A 19,266-nucleotide genomic window follows, 5' to 3' on the forward strand; every position below is an offset into this window, starting at 1 on the left:
GATATAGGCCCTATATAAAATTTATTTTTTGTGCTTGTGACAAAACAAAACTAAAACTGCAAGAGCACCCAGAAAGTGTGGACATCCACCAACTGCTGTTAAAAAATAATTTATTCCAAAGAAATAACACCATGCATGCCCCATGGGTGCAAAGTTCAAAACAGTGACTAGAAAAACATTCAGCAGTGATACGAGAAGATGGGCTATGGGGGGCTCCTTTCTGAAGACATTTTTCGTGTCAAACACTTTTATACCGTTACTCTTCTTTTTTTGTATTGGTTTAAGGTAGAGAGCTTTATGTAAATATGTCAGGTACCACAGGCACCAGGTTCAATGTACACTCATTGGCCACTTTATTAAATAAACATTGCTAGTACTGGGTTGGACCCTCTTTTTCCTTCAGAACTGCCTTCATTCTTCGTGGCATAGATTCAACAAGGTGCTGGAAACATTCCTCAGAAATGTTATTCCATTTAAATATGAACGAATCACAGAGTTGCTGCAGATTTGTCTGCTGCACATCCATCATACCAATCTCCTGGTCAACCAACTCCCAGAGATTGAGATCTGATAATTGTGGAGACAGATCTGGGCTTCATTTCTTTACATAATTAACAGGGCACCGACAGATTGTGGGTGAAAAAAACATTTATTATATTTTAAAAAGGAGTTCATTCTATACATTAATGATGAATTAAAAAAAATAAAATAAAATCCTAAGTTATTTAAAACATATTGACACACACAAAAAAAGATAATCAAAACAATGGTTATATAACATTTTTTTTATAATGTTATACTCAAAATGCATTTATAAAAAAAAACAAAAAAAAAAAAAAAAAAAACCCCTCAGTGGCTCCCTATGATAAGTGCACTGGCAGCCCGTATACCACGGGCGCAGAGCCTATCAGATATTTCAAGTGAGTGGCCTGCCGAGACGACCCCATGAAGTCGAGGAGTGGTGCCCCGGAGCCAGCAGAAAACCACGACTCTAACAAGACCTTGGTGAAGCGATCAATATCCCGATCTGTGACATCCCAGAGATTTCCCAAGATGAATGGGCTAAAACAAGCAAACAAAAAAAAAAAAAAAAAAAAAAAAAAAAAATCAAAAGGATGATGACCATAAGACATGTTACAAACTAGATACTCTACAGCATAGGTGTCGAACTCTGGCCCGCGGGCCAAATTTGGCCCGCAGCCTACTTACATTTGGCCCACGAAGCCATACCAAATTACTATCAGAGCTGGCCTACTGGTATTATACAGCTAATATATATATTGTTTAGTATAAAGCTTTGCTTGTTCCATATTCAGTTTTTCAGCAAACGTGTTTGAGTCCATAAGAAAAGATTCATTCTTATATCTGGAGGAATAAATATATTTCAATAAATATTAACGTTAGCCCGCGACTTTGTTCCAGTTTGAATTTTGGCCCACTGTGTATTTGAGTTTGACACCCCTGCTCTACAGGATGGGCCATTTATATGGATACACTGTAATAAAATGGGAATGGTTGGTGATATTAAAGTCCTGTTTGTGGCACATTAGTATATGTGAGGGGGCAAACTCCTCAAGATGGGTGGTGACCATGGTGGCCATTTAGAAGTCGGCCATCTTGGATACAACTTTTGAATTTTTCCCCAATAGGAAGAGGGCCATGTGACACATCAAACTTATTGGTAATGTCACAAGAAAAAACAATGGTGTGCTTGGTTTCAACGTAACTTTATTTTTTCATGAGTTATTTACAAGTTTCTCTTTGTTCACAGCCATTGACATGTCGAAGAGGTTAACACGTGAGGAGCGGATCGAAATTGTGTTGATATCTGGTGAACGCAGTAACCGGGTCATTGCAGCAGATTTCAATGCAAGACGCCCTACGAGACCACCCATCTCCCATGCTACAGTCAGCAAACTGCTCGCTAACTTTCATGTCACTGGAGAGTGGCATTAGTCGAACATCCCTTCGGTGGATATTAGCTACTCACAAATGGCACCCTTACAAACTCCAGCTGCTGCAGCATCTCACCGAGGATGACCCAGATTGGCACACAGAATTTGCAGAATGGGCAAAACAAAAATTGGAACAGGACCCTCAGTTCACGCAGAAGATTTTGTTCAGTGATGAGGCAAACTTTAACGTGAATGGTGAAGTTAAACAAAACCACCGCTATTGGTCTGACACTAACCCACATTGGATGGATCCCTCCAAGACTGTTGGAACAACAAAAGTGATGGTTTGCTGTGGTATATGGGGTACAACGATAGTGGGTCCATTCTTCATCCATGGAAACCTCAAGGCCACTGGATATTTGAAATTGCTACATGATGATGCGTTTCCCTCTTTATGCACTGAAGCTGGCAGGTTCCCTGAGTTTTTCCAGAAGATGGTGCACCACCACATTATGGGTGCCAGGTCCGAGCATTCCTAGATGAGCAGTTTCCTGGAAAGTGGATTGGTCGTCGTGGGCCAGTTGAATGGCCCCCAAGGTCTCCCGATCTGACCCCCTTAGACTTTTATCTTTGGGGTCATCTGAAGGCAATTGTCTATAGTGTGAAGATACGAGATGTACAGCACCTGAAACTACGGATACCGGATGCCTGTGCTGGCATTTCTCCTGCGGTGTTGCTATCAGTGTGTGAAGAGTGGGAGAAGTATAAATGGATTAACTTGTTATGTGAAGCCAAAGCAAGCAGCTGAGAAGGAACTGCAGTCAAAATAGATTTTGATTGAAACAAGATATTTTACCTGTATTTATAAAAACAAATGTACATCCATTAGATTCTATTTTTTAGATTTAGGGACCACTGTTCTTTATTAAAATGATTTCTGTCAGTTTACAAAATAAGCCTTGTATTGCCTTAAAATTATCCCTTAAATAAAGTCAGTATGCAGTTTTCTGACAAACTTGAACAGTTCACTGGATATAAGTGACTCAATTTGACTCTCAGACACAACTGTGTTTGTTTATGTAATTACTGTATATAAAAAAAACAAAACAACCTATTGTTTATATTCACATTCACAATGGGCAGCACATTGAACACATTTTATAAGTGGTCATAAACTTGTAAATAACTCATGAAAGAATAAAGTTACGTTGAAACCAAGCACACCATTGTTTTTCTTGTGACATTACCAATAAGTTTGATGTGTCACATGGCCCTCTTCCTATTGAAAAAACAAAAGTTGTATCCAAGATGGCCGACTTCTAAATGGCCACCATGGTCACCACCCATCTTGAGGAGTTTGCCCCCTCACATATACTAATGTGCCACAAACAGGACTTTAATGTCACCAACCATTCCCGTTTTATTACGGTGTATCCATATAAATGGCCCACCCTGTACATAAGATTCCCAAATATTCCTTCTGTTAACAACAGTTTGTTTCAAAAAAATTGCAATTAAATCTGCAACAGCAGTATTAAAAAAATATATTATTTATGTTTATTTTTCTTTATTTAAATTTTTGTTTTTAGGTTGTAATCATAAGTACTTTGTAGTGCACAAGTTAAAAATAAATGCATACAATGAAAAGGTTTCACATCAGCTATTATAACTTGCTTCAGCCATCAAAAGGAAATGCTGTGCATTTCATATGATCACGTTATCCAGTTTTCATTCAGCTGCACATGAATGAAAATGCAAAAATATCTTACCAGCCTGCTATGATGTAATTTAGCACAATGCCATTTCCTTCCTGCTGCCCCCGGACAGCCAGGGCTCCGCTGCTGCAGCCAAACAGCAGAGATGCTGCCCTCAGCGGCCGTTTGAGAACAGCCTGGCTGTCCAGGAATCGGGCTCCTGCTCCATGGCCCACATAACTAAAATCATGGAGAGATAGATTAAAAAAAGTGAAACTCGCAAAACGAACAGAAAGAAAAAAATAAAAATAAAAAAAATAAAATAGAAATACAAGGTAAAAAAAGATGGATGGAAATCTGTTGACAGAACTGAATGTTATGAAAAACAAGCCCTAATTATGTAAAATAGAATGACTATTATATGTTTGACAAAGAGAAAGTTTTATTTTTGATTAAGAAATCAGTCCCAGTGTGAACCATCTACAGTAAAGCTCAGGGTCACCATCCAGACACCTTCACTTTCTGCACACTGCCCCTTACTTATCTCCAGAAGGCCCTCAAAGTAGCACATTAAGCTTTGGGTCTTTTTGTACACATCTCTACATAGGGCTGTTCGATATAATGATATATATCGGATGACGATATAAAAACGTCTATCGTTTCATTTTACGCTATCGTTTGTTTCGTGGTGTCGCAAAATAAAACAATATTTTTTTCATCGTTCTGATGGTCACTGTAGTGGCTATATTAATTTCTTAAAGTTCTCTCTTTCTCTTATATTTAATATAACCACACTACAGACGGACAAGCGCCTGTTTTTACGGGTTGTCGTTAGCAACAACGATGGTAAAACCAGACTTGTCCTCAAGCTACTCCAACAAGACCGTGGCTGAATTATTTTTACTAATAGAAAAACTTTCACCCCAACCTCTTTCCTTTAAGCCCTGACAGGTACACCAATAGCATGATGCTGCCAAGATGAGAGTATTACCCAAGTGATGAAGTGCCTTGGAGTCCGTCACAGTGCTTAGTGGTCTGCTTACAGAATTAATTTTTACAAGTATGTATATATATGTAGTTCATTCAGGTTGACATTATTGGTTTTAATGTGTTTTTAAGGGAGACCCTTTTTTTTTTTTCTTTTTAAAGAATTTTAAAGTGAATCTTGAAGAGAGAAAAATGTTCAAACAAAGGGGTTTGAATCAGTAGTTAATTTTTACTTGAAAAACTGAAACTCACATGTAGACGTCTTTTGTAGAAATAGCTTCTTCTAGTCGGCCCAAGGCAGGTGCAACTCCACACACTCCTTCCCAGTCCGGTTTGCTTTAATGAGAATAGAAAACTGAACTGATGAAAAACATTTATGCATGGACTTGTGCTCAATTACTGATATGTTTCAGTCTCACCTGCAAAACCAGTCTTTGAAACGCTCCTGGGAGTTTCCTAAATTGTCATCAGGATCGAGCACATAAAACACTTTCTTTGCATCCACACCACGCCTCAAAATAGACTCGGAGTCAGTCTAAAAGAATGATTGAAATAATGATAACATTGCGACTATTGAAATCAACTATTTCATTAGCAATACAGACACTTTGCATTAATCCTTGACAGCATGGGAATGTCTTTATTAGCATTGCAGTTAATGAGAGGTGTGAATGTTAAACGCCTTAACATACATGTATGAGTCCTACCTGACAGTTATAGAGCTTAATCATACCTCTTTTTGAATGCTCAGTCCAAGCAGCGAGTGCAGAGAAGGCATCCGACTTACAGAGCTAGACTTTAAGACGGGAATGCTCTCCCATGGCAACTTCTGAAGGTACTGCAGCAAAAAGCACAAAAGCTGATAAGCAGCAAATACTTTGTCTTCTCACAAGTGATACAATGCAGTGATGCTTTTCAACTTGTAGTGACACACATGCCTGCATTAGCTATAAAAGTGAATTCAGTATTTCACAGAGATGATGAAACCAACCTTGTCAAGGATTAGAACCACATGATTTCGGGGCTCATCCCTCTGTAAGAGCTGGGACACAGCAGTGTGAAGAAGCTGATCACACTCAGTGTCCCACTGTGGAGAAACTCCTAGAGTGAATCTTTTCAAATCGTCTTCAGATAGCACAGGAGATGCAGAAAGCAGAACCTAAGACAAGTCAGAGGCATTAGTGGTCAGAATAATCGATTAACCTGATGTTAAAGATCCATGGAAATGAAACAAAAACAAACAAAAAAACACCACCTTCAACATCTCTTCTTGCACTGGCACCCCCCTTGCAGATAATGCCTTGTAAAGGTGTTGGGTCTGTTTGGAAAGCTCAGCATCCAGTGAAAGGGGTAGAAGGAAGGTTCTCCAGCATCCAAGCAACTTCTCCATGTCCTTCAAGAGTTGCTGAAGGTGAGATAGCAAAATGTTTTCACTTTAAAAGAACGCTCTAAAACAGCAATTCACATTGCTCATAGAAATTTTGTTTCTATGACACTTTTTGGTCTAAATGACTGTTTAACAAAATCAAAGTAGGTGAATAATGCAGGCACTATGAAGTCCAGCAACGTCATTTATCTGTAATACTGACCTCAACTCGAGAGTCGAGAGTCCTGCGGCCCTCCCACCACTTGGCTTTCTCAGACACACAGCTCACAACCTTCTGCTCGACCAGAATGCTATCCATCTCCTGGACTAACTGGCTAATGGGATGCTGCACAACAGAAAGTCAGAGTTAGTCATTGTCTGTTAAAAATATGATTTAAAGGTCTTATAAACAAAGCTGGACAAAGCACTGGGGCTGCTGCTGTTGAGTGTCACGACTGAGGCATGAAGTCACAGAACCAAACAAAGTATTTAAATTCAGGCGTCAGATTATGACAGTAATAAAATTCCCTTACTTGATTGTTTCTAGATTTAAGCTCCCTAGTAGATGCACCTGTGCTATGAATTTGAAAATCCTAGGTGACTTCTTTCTTAAGCTATTGCATTCACAAGACTTTCAGAAAACTTGACCTCTGACGTTGACGAGACAAAGTTGTCTGAGATTTTTAATAGATACACTTATGGTATAAAAATCTTACGTCTCCTTGTTCATGTTATCGTGTTCACAAAGTTGGGTGGTAATACCCCACCAGTCTTTTTATGGCTGAGAGGTAAAAACTATGTTAGTTTACATTTTCATTTTGCATTAATTGTAAATGTATTTGCTTTGAAGGAAGAAAATAGATCAACAGTCTGCTGAAAACCTTCACCTTTTGTTTAGATGTGTCAATATAAACTGTGACAGGAGCAGAACTTTTCTCCAGACGTGTCAGCATGATGCTGTTGCTCATTTCTCCTGGTTTGACTCCCATTACAGACATGACACATGCAGTCACTCCTAAAACAGAAAGTATAGACAGAGAAACTGTCAAATGATGTTATTTAGGTCACATTGATAATGCAAACTCTGCTTTTACTTAGCTTAGCCTTTCAAATGCTAAAGATTCTGACATAGTTGGGCTATGGATGCTAAAATAGAAGACGCTCACTGCTGTCAGGGTAGCAAGAGAAATCAAAGAAAGTATTATTCTACCTGAAGGAAGGTGCTGGATTTGTTGGATAAACTCTTGGCCGTGGGTCTCTGGAAAAGTCGAGGGGTCAGCTGTTGGGAATAAAAAGATGTTCTCCATCTGAGCCAGCCTCTGTTCACACACAGTCTGAGTGAGCTCATTCAGACTCAGAGTATGCATCTTGTCCTCCAGCTCACTGGAAGCCTTTTTCAGCTTTCTATTACAATAGAAATGACGGGTGTCAGAAAATAGAATGTCATGAGTGGAAAATCATAAATTGACACTTCATATTACAGGTGCTTACTTGAGACAACTGGCTATATGCCTGATTGTGCGATGCCGACTTGTGATGCCCACAGAATGGCTATGTAGCATTGCTGTGGTTATAGAGTTTTGCTGTCCCGTGGTCAAGGCCAAAAGAGCACACAGGGTCGGATAAAGAGTGGGAGGGGGGAAGTGCTGAAGAGTCAACCACGCTGAACGGAGCAATGACTGAACATCCTCCAAAGTGAGATTGTCTGAAAAAAAGATGTTAAGGATGAAACTTCATTAGGGACTCCACATCTAATATATTACTTCCATGTTTATTTTTCTATTGTTGTGGCCCTTTTTTGACACTTTGGATCAGATAATTACATTTTAAAACTTAAAAACAGTGTTAACATACAAATCTGGTTTACAGTCGTGGTATAGGGCTGCTCGATTATGGCAAAAATGATAATCACGATTATTTTCACTGAAATTGAGATCACGATTATTTGACGATATTTATTTAACCCTTTAAGACCTACTATAGAACCAAGTCCACCAGAGCTTATATTATTTTTTTTTTTACATGCTGTAGTGCCATTTGTGGGAGCATTTCAAGTTGCTATACATCAATACAACTGTTATAGCCCATATTTTAATAATATGTATGCATTAAGTCCATAGTAATTACATAAATTGCAAAAAAGTGCAATAAACTACAAAAAAAATTGAAAATCGCTTTTGTTTTGTTTACATATATTTCTACTTGGAGAAATTTAAGAGGTTTATCCCTCAAAACTTTAAATACAATAAAGTTGCAAAAAATAGTTTACAACAACAGGAAATTTATTTTGAGTGTCTTCATAGTTTTATTTTGGAGATACAGCAATTTTTATATACTGCAGGAAAAACAAAAAAACAATCCTATGATGCAAATTTGCAAAGAAAACAGCATGTGCATCATTTCACTGTGGGAAGTGTTAGGAACAGCTGATAGGAACGGCAAAGCGTGTTTCTGGAATATTATGTTTTTGTTCCTGCAAGCGCTTTTTATGCAATTTTTGCAAAGCTATATGTGGAAGGAAACCGTGACCGAGGACAAGCTGATGGCATCAGATGTAAGTACAACTCCTCCGGTTTCATATGCAAAACAAATTATTGCGCTAGCTTACACGGTTCAGGTTCTACAGGGATTTAACAATAGTTACGCAAAACGGAGCGTGCTGCTCTGACCGGCTTTAAAGGGTTAACAATGACTTTAAAAAAATAATATAACATAGTGTGCAACACCACTGAAGTTTTTTTTTTTAAACTCTCTTTTCAACCAACGGCAGTCACTCTCCAAATAACTTCTGCTTAGCTTTCAGAGCTTCCCTCGGGTCCTCTTAATCAGCGGTCTCCAACCTTTTTTGCGCCACGGACCGGTTTATGCCCAACAATATTTTCACGGACCGGCCTTTAAGGTGTCGCGGATAAATGAGGGAGGGGCTAATAATCGGCTCAGTCATTTTTAATGATCGTTGAAAGCCCAGATCGTAATCGTGATTAAAATTCGATTAATTGAGCAGCCCTATCGTGGTATCATAGCCCTTGTTTTACTTTATAAAGCAACCCTTCCTTTATAGTACTTGAACTCATTTTACATTGGGTGCCAGCAAAAGGAAAACAATCATAAGATACAAGTATAAAATCCAGTCCATTATTAATACTGCATCATCTGATATTGGCTCACCTGGCCTGCTGTCTGCATGAGAGAGGTGGATTTGTGCATTCTCTCTCAGATGACCTCTGCTTCTGAGAACCAACAGCTCATCTCTCTCCAGATTACCGCACATATCCCTCCGCAGCACCTCAAAATCCACGTCTGGAGAAACAGTCAAGATATTCTGTTAGAGACTATAGTGACCACTATCCTTCTCTCACCCCAACCGGTCGCAGCAGATGGCCGCCCCTCCCTGAGCCTGGTTCTGCCGGAGGTTTCTTCCTGTTAAAAGGGAGTTTTTCCTTCCCACTGTCGCCAAAGTGCTTGCTCATAGGGGGTCATATGATTGTTGGGTTTTTCTCTGTATCTATGAAGCGCCTTGAGGCGACTTTTGTTGTGATTTGGCGCTATATAAATAAAATTGAATTGAATTGAATTATCGATATTTGTATTTGCTTGCGGATATTTGTTCCTCAAGTAAATGTTGTGAAAACTACAACTACGCACTTTACTGACAAGGGAGTTAGGGAGAAACTTCTCTGTAATCTGAATTCACTGATGTAATTTAAAAACAAAACAGCAATACATGTGAATGACTGACATGTAGATGTTCCAAAATGTGCACAAAATACATACTGTTATCTTTACTTGCAGCTGAATTGTCCTCAGCATCTGATGTCCTAAGTTGTTCAATGCTCATGTCCAGAATTTCTGGAGTTTCCTCCTCAATGGTCCTCATTGTGTCTGGTTCCTCCACAGCAGCTGCGGAAACTTGTTTTCTGGTTCTTCTTGTTGAACCAGGCCGACAGACCAATGTCTCGTCCTCAGAAGAAGCAGCACGAGGGACCACGGTGCTTTTTTTTCCTCTAACCTGCCTCTTGGGGGGAACCTTCTCTGCAGGTGCATCTGGGGTTGTTTTGGTATTGTGGCCAGCTCTCCTAGCAGTTGTTCGTGTCTTAGAGGCTTCAGCTTTTACTTTGGGCTCTGCCTGCGCATTAGCCTCTGAGTCGCTTTCATCACTAAATTCCACCTATAATTAAAATTTAAAGACATTTTTCTTATTTTTGCATAAAATTGGAGTGCACATCATGAAATAATAAAATCTCACATCATTAGATGCTTACCTTGAAACGGGATTTCTTTGTTCGTTTAGGAGCAGCAGGCACAGGCTGAGCTTTGCCTTGAACTGGAGACAACTCTTCATACACATGAAACTGTAGCTTAGGAGCAGTCCTTGATGGTTTCTGCACTGAAGCAGGGCATCTTACCATCTGTACAGGAGTAAGGGCCAAAGTAGGTACCGCTGTGTTGAAGTCATAAGAGCTGAGCTCTTTAACAAAAGGATAAGACTTTACAGTTACTGGTGTGATAGGAACCTGACTCTTTTCTTTGGTTGAGGAGCTTGTGACTTGAATCTTAGGTTTGACAGACCTGGTCTTCTTTGCCTCCTTTTTTGGATCAGCAGTAACTGAGTTTTTAATGACGTCTTTAGATTTTTTCAGTACAGATGCAGGAGGATCATTTTTCTGTTCTGATTTCAGGTCTTTGCCCTCTTTCGGCATATTCCAAGTCCAAGCTTTTGAGAAGAGCTCCTCAGGAGTGCATTCGTTTTTGGCAGCCAAGCTTATCAGGGATGCAATGGCTTTGGCTGTCATTAGGCCTGCTCTCACAGGCCTTAGCATTGGAGAAGGTGTAGACTCAACAAAAGCTAACCCAGCTTCCAGTATTTTCCATATAGCACAGACCTTGGTAAGGCTCGGATCTACCCCAGACAAAGCCATGTGCAGATAAACACGGCCAACTATATCCTGCATTAGGGAGGGTTTAGAAATATGCTTGCCAGTATTGTACAGAGGGAAGAGTTTAGCCAATTTTACTCCAAGTTTGGCAGTAACAGTCTTAGAGCGGGATAATGTTGCCCATTGAAGTTTGGAGCTGACACTGGTGTCATTCGGATCCAGCTGAAGAAGCAGATCAGCTTGTGCAGCTGCCCAGCGAGCAGTGGCACGACCTAGACAGGGTTCAGAGCAGCAAGGGCACTGACATTCAGGTTCATGGGTCAGTGACGACAGCCAGCGGTGAGGCAGGGCTTTGAGAGGTGGAGAGCCGGACAGATCCTTCACTATAGGCTCTTTGGAGGTCCACCTGGTGCTCAAGATGTCCTTGAGATCATCCTCTATGGTTGGAAGAGGAGACTGAGGTCTCTGGACAGGACGACCTTTCCTTGGCTTGATTTTCACTTCAGCCCTCTGCACCTGATCAGAAAAGTCTTTGGGAAAACAAAAGAAAAAAAAAAAGTTACAAAACAACAACCTTGCAACATATTTTATAATTTCACGTGGCCTCTGGTAAGTCCAGTCTCATTGTCTATTGTGACTCAATAACATGAAAAGCAACATTTCAGTTGTGATCATATCATTACCTTTTATTGGAAGTCAACACTATTAAACTAACATCTGGCCCCATGTGTTGGAGCTATACATTTACAGACCTGTGGAGCGCTCCAGAAGGTTTCTGACGATGTCCAAATCAGTTCTACTTTCATCTTTTTCTCCCTGCATCAGCTCCAACTCTGCTTTCATCACCAGCAACTCGGAACATCTACAAAACAAACAACAAAATAAAACACTGTTAACAGGAATTCATAATTTACTGTGCTCAGTGTAAAAAACCCCCAAAACAAGCCACAATAAAAATGTCACTTCAATACATTAACATCACCAATGTAGAAAGCATATAGACAAATATCTCATAAAAACTGCATTTTAACTCACTAAGATGTACATGTACATACTGGCTGAGTGTTTGAAGTTTTATGGCCAGTTTCAAGGCTTCTAGACACTGTAGTCTGGCGTCATTAATGGCCCCGCAGTCGCTCCTCACAGACACCATCTTCTTAGAACAGTTTAGCAGTTCTGCAAGCAGCTGCCACTTAAGTGCCAGGTTATCTCCTGCTCATAGGGGATAAGAAGGGAATAGGAAGACAGTTACAAGAGGCAAAACAAGCACCAATGACTTTCAGAATGAGGGACAAACATACCCTGGTTGATGAAAACCACGTTTGTGCTACTGTTGCTGCTGGTGGTAGTCCCATAGAGGCCCTTTCCTACCAAAGTAACCAGAAGGCTGCAAAGAAGCTTTAGGCTCTCGTACAGGGCACCATCTGAAGTACTTATACCTAAGAGATACATACACATGCATACATACATACTATAGGTGAAAACTTCTTTGCCATATTCTAACAATGCAAAATTAAAAACACACAAGGCCATCTGGCTCAAGAAAGAGTTGCAAGTGCTTCTAACCTTGGTCCATTATAAGATTTTTCTGAACTTGGGGAAGCAGAGCTGCATCTATGCTCAAAAAAGAAGCGCATGTTTGCAGAGTCCGTGCACGCAGCAAGTACCAGCTTTTTGACTGTTTCTGCTGCTGCTTTAGTTCCTTCAGCACTTCAATAAGGCAGCGAAGTCCACAGTCAATCTGAAATGGGAGCAAACGCAAGAAGGGCAATTAAAAGACAAAATCCCGCCAACAATGATAACTTGCAAGAATAATATGTTTTAGGAAAATCAAAATCAGTGGATTAATGTGAAGAATGCTACATACCTGCCCATTGTTGTAATGGCACTGAGCTTTCACCAGGATTGCCAGTAAGGACAAGGATGAAGATCCCTCTGCTGTGTTACTTGGGAGAACTGATTCCACTTGGTCTAGCTGTGTCTAAAAACAATATGGCGCATTTGGATATTGCCTCTTATTAAACAAAAGCATATAAAGTAAGAAAGGTTACTAAACGGCATGCATTACCTGCGCCAGTTCTGTGGAGCCCAAATCAAGAAGAATACTGGCTGAATGAATGAGCGAGCTGGCACAGGCCTCGTTATCAGCCAGTTTCCTTGAGAAGTCCGTCAAAATCTGGAGAGCCTTCAAAGCCTGGAGAGGCTAAACAACAGAAAACAAAACAGTTACAAGAAATCTCTCTGGCCATACACTTATTCTGGTAAAGTTTGATATCATAACTATTTAACATAATTATTATTTAACACACAAAAGGATTCAATCATGCCTTCTTTTTTTTTTTTCTTCCTTTTTTCTTTTTTTAAGTGGATGGAATTGGTGTTTAGATAACTTGCTGGAAACAAAAACATGGTCAGTGAATATTCTTGCAACACAGCAAACATACCATTACAGTGCAGCTTCAAAAAAAAAAAAAAAAAACCAAAAACATGTTCAACCAATTAATTTTTCATTGGTTACCAAGTGGCAAAATGTGCTTCTAGAATGACTGATATTAGCAAAACGGAGCATAAAGAAAACATTTTACACATCCTGTGCTGTTACCTTTCCCATGAGTCTGAACAGTGATGCAGTCACACCAATGGAACGACACGTCTCTTTTGGCTCTCTGACAGAAGGCAGGGTTTCACTCTGAAAAATAGTGGTCCAAATATCCAAAGCGCTTTCCAACGGCTGACACAACTCTGAAGACAAAAAAAACAAGGAGGACTGTAAATATCACACAAACATATCCAGTAACAAACAATCAGTTTAGATTTGACTGACGGGGGGAAAAAAAATTTCTTACTGTGCTCTGCAGTCAGGTTGAAATGCAGCCCTTCATAAACCGGAATACTGTCCTGTGTTTTCTGCTTGTCTTCATAATCAAAATCATTGTTTCCTATGGAACTGGTCACACACTGTGTCTGCTCACGCAGCTCTTTCCTTTTTCTGTCACTATCAATGGCCTGGTTAAAAAAAGAAAGAAAAAAAAAAACAAGCAACAATTAATCCAAACACAAACAAATAAGAAGTATCAAACTAACACCAGAAACATTATATAAAACGAGGAGGCAAGCTAATATGGCTGCTGTCCTTCTCTAAAGAGCCAATCGACTGCTGAACTGGGAAACAGCTTAGCCACTTATGTTCGTGAAACATATCATGAAACTGTGCACGTGCACATGCAGAGTATAAAGCTTTTAAAAAGTATTTCGGGACAAAGTCATCAGACTTTGATGTCTGGTCTTTACTGGACTCAACTGCTGATTCCATACACAGTTCCCTTAAAATTAAAATATATGTCTCTCTTCCCATTCATTTGAATAGGGACCTCTAAATAACCTCTCATGGCTTCCACTATGCAAACCGGACTTTACACTTTCAGTTTTACTCCTTCTCACACCTTTGTGCAAACAAACAACAGCAATCCACAAAAACAAGCAGATGATTGATGACACAGCGCTCACCTCCTGAAGGTTCTTCTCCAGAGTGCAGATGTAAAGCCATAGCAAAGCATGGGCTTTGTCATCCTTCAGTTTGTCTGCATTCTCTGGAGTCTCTGGTTCTTCATCAAGAAGTCGTAGAGCTTCGTGAATAAAATCCACTGCTGAGCTGTGTACACAAATAATATAACATAATGAGCACAGAGAAAACATTTACTTTCCATAGATGGTGATAACCAAAGTACACAGTTTGGTGGTACACTAAAGAATGTGTTTTGTCTCTCAAGGACCAGAGTTCATTAGAACTGGTGCAAAAAAAAAAAAAAAAGTTCTTACCAGTCAGTCTGTTCACTGAAATCCTGGAAGCACACAACTTTGGCCATTTCACAGAGGTAAACAGCCCGCAGATGTATATGGGAACTCTCCTCGTGACAGATATCCAACAGATCACACAGAGTGTTGTACCGTTCCTGGGCTGTATCTCCTGGCATCTCCTTGTAAGCACTAAGCTCTTCCTCCAAAAGGCGCAACATTACATTCTCATCAGGTACATCAGGACCAAAACCGTCACGCAACGTCCTGCTCAAGAAATGGCCAACACAAAACAAGCATTTATCTTTTGTTAAATCAATATTCTACTCATTTAATATTGTTAGAAAAGACAAATCTAAGACAAGCATACAATAAAAGTCACTTCATTAGTCCTTGTTTGTACCTGAGCCTAATGTCTTCTTCAGAATTACACGCTGCATCAGTCTTTGTTTTCACCCACAGCGATACAGGTTCAGTCATGTGAGCAGTGATTTTGTCCCCCAAAGCCTTCAGCCACAGGATCACCCAGTCCAGAGCTCGATCATACTGCCCAGTCCGCCGTGAAGTTTGCACAGCCAGCATGAAGGGCCGGCTCAACTGATCACAAACCGTAAAAACAGACATTTTAAAGAAAGTACTGCAAATATTTAGCAAATATAATAAATTTCCCATACATTACGTTGGTTTCATTCGTAAACCAACTGCTGCAGTCTGCATACTAATGTTAGTCATAAACCCCCAAATTTTCCCCTAGCTGTGCCTCACTACAAAATATGACCAGAGATATAAGATTACACAATCATTAAAGAACACTTACCCTATCCACAGAGAGAGAGGCAGGGCAATTTTTGCACAGATCCCTGCAGAGGATTTCAACTAGGATAAAGGCTTTGTCATAGAGACGTCTGTTGTACAACCCACAAGCCAAGTTGCTCACAGCAATTACTAGAAGACACATGAACACAAAATGACAAATAAAAAAAGGCACAAAAACCCTGACCAAATAAACTGAACTATTTACCTCATGGTATTTCTTATTTGAGCTAGAGACAAAAGAAAGTCAACAAAACTTTCATGTAATTACATTCTTTAAAAGCAGTTTTGTTACCTGACGTTTCATTTATGCCCGTCAGGAAAAATCCTTCTATCTAAAGTATGGTATAATTTAAGGAACCCTTTCATATAATTTCATTTCAAGTGAACTGACAACATTAATAACAGAAAATCACCTGCTTTGATGACAAGGTTTTCACTAGACAGTTTATGCAGTTCTGTCATCATCAGTCCAGCTGTGGCTTGGCAGTAGAGCAGCACTCTTTCCAGTGTGTCACTGTCCTCCAGCTACGTACAACAAATCACAACCAACAGTTAAACCAAGTACAATCAGAACTGGGAAAAAACAAAACAAAACAAAACAAAAAAAACAAAACAAAACAACCACACAGAAATATATGATTTTTCAGTTTTGCCAACACCATCATCATCTACAGAAACACCTTTGACTGTATGTGCACAACTCAAACAGTAATAAACCAGAGCAATTCTATTATCTATAACAGTGGTTAACAAGCGGCTTTCTCTTTTTGAATTTGTTTACCAAAATGTTTTACTTTAAAAAAAAAAAAAAAAAAAGAAGCTATAAAGCAAGAACTTTCCAAGTTCAGTTTAAGAGAAAATTAAAAAAAATAAAAAATAAAAAAAATCATTCTATATTTTTCCCTGGTCATCCATGCCCCTCCTGCAGTCGTTCTAATCCCCACAGCTCTAACTGCATACTGGTATAAGTATTGGCAGACAAAGGGCGACCGTGGCTCAGGGGGTTGGGAAGCGTATCTGTAACCGGAAGGTCGCCGGTTCGATCCCTGGGCTCTCTGTCTCGGTCGTTGTGTCCTTGGGCAAGACACTTTACCTTACTGCCTACTGGTGTTGGCCAGAGGGGCCGATGGCGCGATATGGCAGCCTTGCTTCTGTCAGTCTGCCCCAGGGCAGCTGTGGCTACAACTGTAGCTTGCCTCCACCAGTGTGTGAATGTGAGAGTGAATGAATAATGGCATTGTAAAGCGCTTTGGGTGCCTTGAAAAGCGCTATATAAATCCAATCCATTTTTTTTTTTCCTCTTTCTTCTTTGCTAAATTAAAAAACAAAATCAACAACAACAAAACAACAACAGTAAAAGAAGAAGAGCAAAAGAAAGTTATTAACAGCACAATGTAATTATAAGAGAAAATATCTAGTTGGGTCTTAGTTTTGTTACTTTCCTTGAAAAACATAATCAAAACAATGTTATGTTGTCACTCTACCCATCCCTACTTACCTCAGATGCAAGCATGCTCTCGTAGGCAAACTCAAAGCCTTTGTAAATACTGAAGCAAAGTGACTTCTGTAGTCTGCTGCACTCGGTCTGGCATGACAAGTTCTGAAAAAATAAATGTAATAATAATAATAATAAAAAAAGCACTTATAATCAGGAAAAAGTCAGTTTTTCCAAACTTCAACCTATTTTGACTCGTCAGGGGCAATGCTAACCTTGTTTAGTATCCTCATTACGCACTCTTGGTGTTCCTCAAAAAAAGAAAACAAAGCCAGTAGCACCGGTCCACTTAAACCCTTGTCATACCCACTGTCGACAGCCCACACAACAAAGCTGCACCCTTCCAGAAATGCATGACCTTCTCTGTCACCCAGGTTACCAGAGACTGATCTCACGGCCCTAGCACACTCTGTTAAAGCCTGGCGAGCCTCATCACCTGCTTTCACTGTTGAATGAATCATTACTCCCCATTTGGCAAGCACCACTGCTGTACACTGACAGCTAAGAAACTCTGAGGCCTTTCTCTCAATTTCACTCAGGAAGGAGGAGGCCAGCCTGTGGTGGCCAGCCTTACACAGCACCTTCAATATAATCAGCACCATTTCAGAAAGCACGTAAAAACGTGATGCTGCACGCTGCTTTGAGCCATCCCTGTCAGAGTCTTGATCACCAGTCCAACATGTGTTAAAAAGTGTGTTCATTTCCTGTAGAAGAATGGAGGTATCCTCCTTTGTCATCACTCCACAGCTACTCTCAAATTCAGTGATGATATCTTCAATGTATACGACAGCTTTAGGCAGAGATGGAGTTGCATTTTCAGTGTCCAAAAGCAAAAGAAAGCTCAAAGCCTGCATCTGGCAGCGCAGTCTGTCTTGAGGATTTAAGATTTTCTTGTCTTTGGCAGCAGATAGTCCGTTCCACAGCACGGAAAAACAGCTCCTCACAAGAACACAGTAGTCTTCTTCATCCTACAGAAAATACAAATCTTGTTAAATTATTAATTTTTCAACTCAATGTCAGACATACTTCACAAGACACTCTTGTAGAGAAAGCAACGCATACCTGTTGGGCTTTAGAAAGACGACTGTAAAGTAGTCCAGCTATGTGGCTGCACAGAGTGTGAACTTCTATGCTGCTTAGCTTTTTGACAATATGGAAAACAATCTTTTCCATGTATAAGGGGTTGCTCTGAGGCACAAGTGCTGCAAAGATGTCATAGCCATGAAGAGAAAGCTCCATCAGTTTCACCAACTGACCGATGTGCTCCAAGTCAAGGCCTCCAACTCCAAGTTGATGGTTACAAGCTCTGATGATCCGGTCACACAGTGTGCGACCCTGAAGCCCGGGCTTACCCTTTACATAATTCTGCAAAATAAAGACCATACATAAATAAATCCAGCTTTCAAATCGAGAACGTAGAGGCAATTAATAATGGATTAATATAGGTACATTAACAGCTTGCGTCAGACTAGCAATTTAACGTGAATTCTAAAGTTAATAGCATTCTTCTTAATAAACTGGTCCCAACCTCGAGTTCGCGGAATAAAAGTTCCGTTTCTCTCACGGAAGCAGTCCGCTTGATGTATTCGTCCACCTTTAAACACTTCATGACGACAGCTGTGGAAAACACGTTAGCCAAGCGTAAATAAAAGATAACTTAAACTTCAACACAGTGGCTAGCCTAGTTAGCGTTAGCAACAACGTCAATACACTATGACGCTATAACAGACTTTTAACCGAGAACAGTTACTGCGACTTACTTGAAGGTCGACGTCTTTAAAAATGTTTTTTGTGCGTACGGTAGATAAACAGGTTTTTAGCTGCCCGCAATAAGCAACATTTCCACAATAGCGTAATGTTGTTTTTAATAGTGTACGTTAAAAAAATTACTATCAATGTCCGCCGCTTTCCTCTCACAGAATTTACTCCCCCGCTCACTGTTTTTAAAAGATCGTTGAAGACCAATCCGACAAGACATCCGTTTTAGCCGGAAACAGAATGAATTATGGGTACCGTAGTTTTATTGAGTCTCACTGCATATAAATCGTACATTAGCCGGAAAAATGCAGAAATCACACTGAGAACTCATTGTCAAAATCTTAAATTAAGAAAAATATTACAAGCAGTAATTAAACTTTATGCTTGTAAATAATTATACATGTCCATTGTCGTATTATATATTAAATTGAGGAACACATGTTTGTAAACTATTAAATAACGCCATGGGGGTGTAAATAGTATTTCATCCTACTCCTTACTAGACATTTAATGTCTAGTAAGGAGTGTGGCATATGGAGTTATTCATGGTGACTTAATTTTGTTTTGATTTTTACTTTGTTTT

The 19,266-nt window shown here is 39.8% G+C and overlaps 1 protein-coding gene across 2 annotated transcripts; it reads right to left on the reverse strand.

Moving 5' to 3' along the window:
• Positions 1 to 129: 129 nt before the first annotated feature.
• Positions 130 to 18,853, reverse strand: espl1 (extra spindle pole bodies like 1, separase). Of its 2 annotated transcripts, none has more exons than XM_080890849.1 (32): positions 18,686 to 18,853; positions 18,454 to 18,542; positions 17,988 to 18,290; positions 17,141 to 17,893; positions 16,929 to 17,030; positions 15,844 to 15,955; positions 15,432 to 15,559; positions 15,018 to 15,211; positions 14,639 to 14,881; positions 14,327 to 14,471; positions 13,666 to 13,825; positions 13,422 to 13,561; positions 12,888 to 13,022; positions 12,687 to 12,800; positions 12,386 to 12,560; positions 12,121 to 12,258; positions 11,875 to 12,031; positions 11,572 to 11,681; positions 10,205 to 11,349; positions 9,729 to 10,110; positions 9,111 to 9,242; positions 7,434 to 7,647; positions 7,153 to 7,346; positions 6,830 to 6,957; positions 6,166 to 6,288; positions 5,832 to 5,981; positions 5,568 to 5,735; positions 5,310 to 5,414; positions 4,996 to 5,111; positions 4,829 to 4,912; positions 3,665 to 3,829; positions 130 to 1,062 (listed from the first exon to the last, which is right to left on the reverse strand). In XM_080890849.1, exons 2-32 carry the CDS (start codon positions 18,532 to 18,534, stop codon positions 861 to 863), a joined length of 6,498 nt encoding a protein of 2,165 aa, XP_080746975.1. In that variant the 5' UTR covers positions 18,535 to 18,542; positions 18,686 to 18,853; the 3' UTR covers positions 130 to 860. The 2 variants fall into 2 exon arrangements, with proteins under 2 accessions (XP_080746975.1, XP_080746974.1); XM_080890848.1 differs by having other exon boundaries at positions 9,717 to 10,110.
• Between the last annotated feature and the right edge of the window lie 413 nt (positions 18,854 to 19,266).

Source organism: Rhamphochromis sp. 'chilingali' (genome assembly GCF_963969265.1).
Source record: "Rhamphochromis sp. 'chilingali' genome assembly, chromosome: 9".
Classification (NCBI taxonomy): domain Eukaryota; kingdom Metazoa; phylum Chordata; class Actinopteri; order Cichliformes; family Cichlidae; genus Rhamphochromis; species Rhamphochromis sp. 'chilingali'.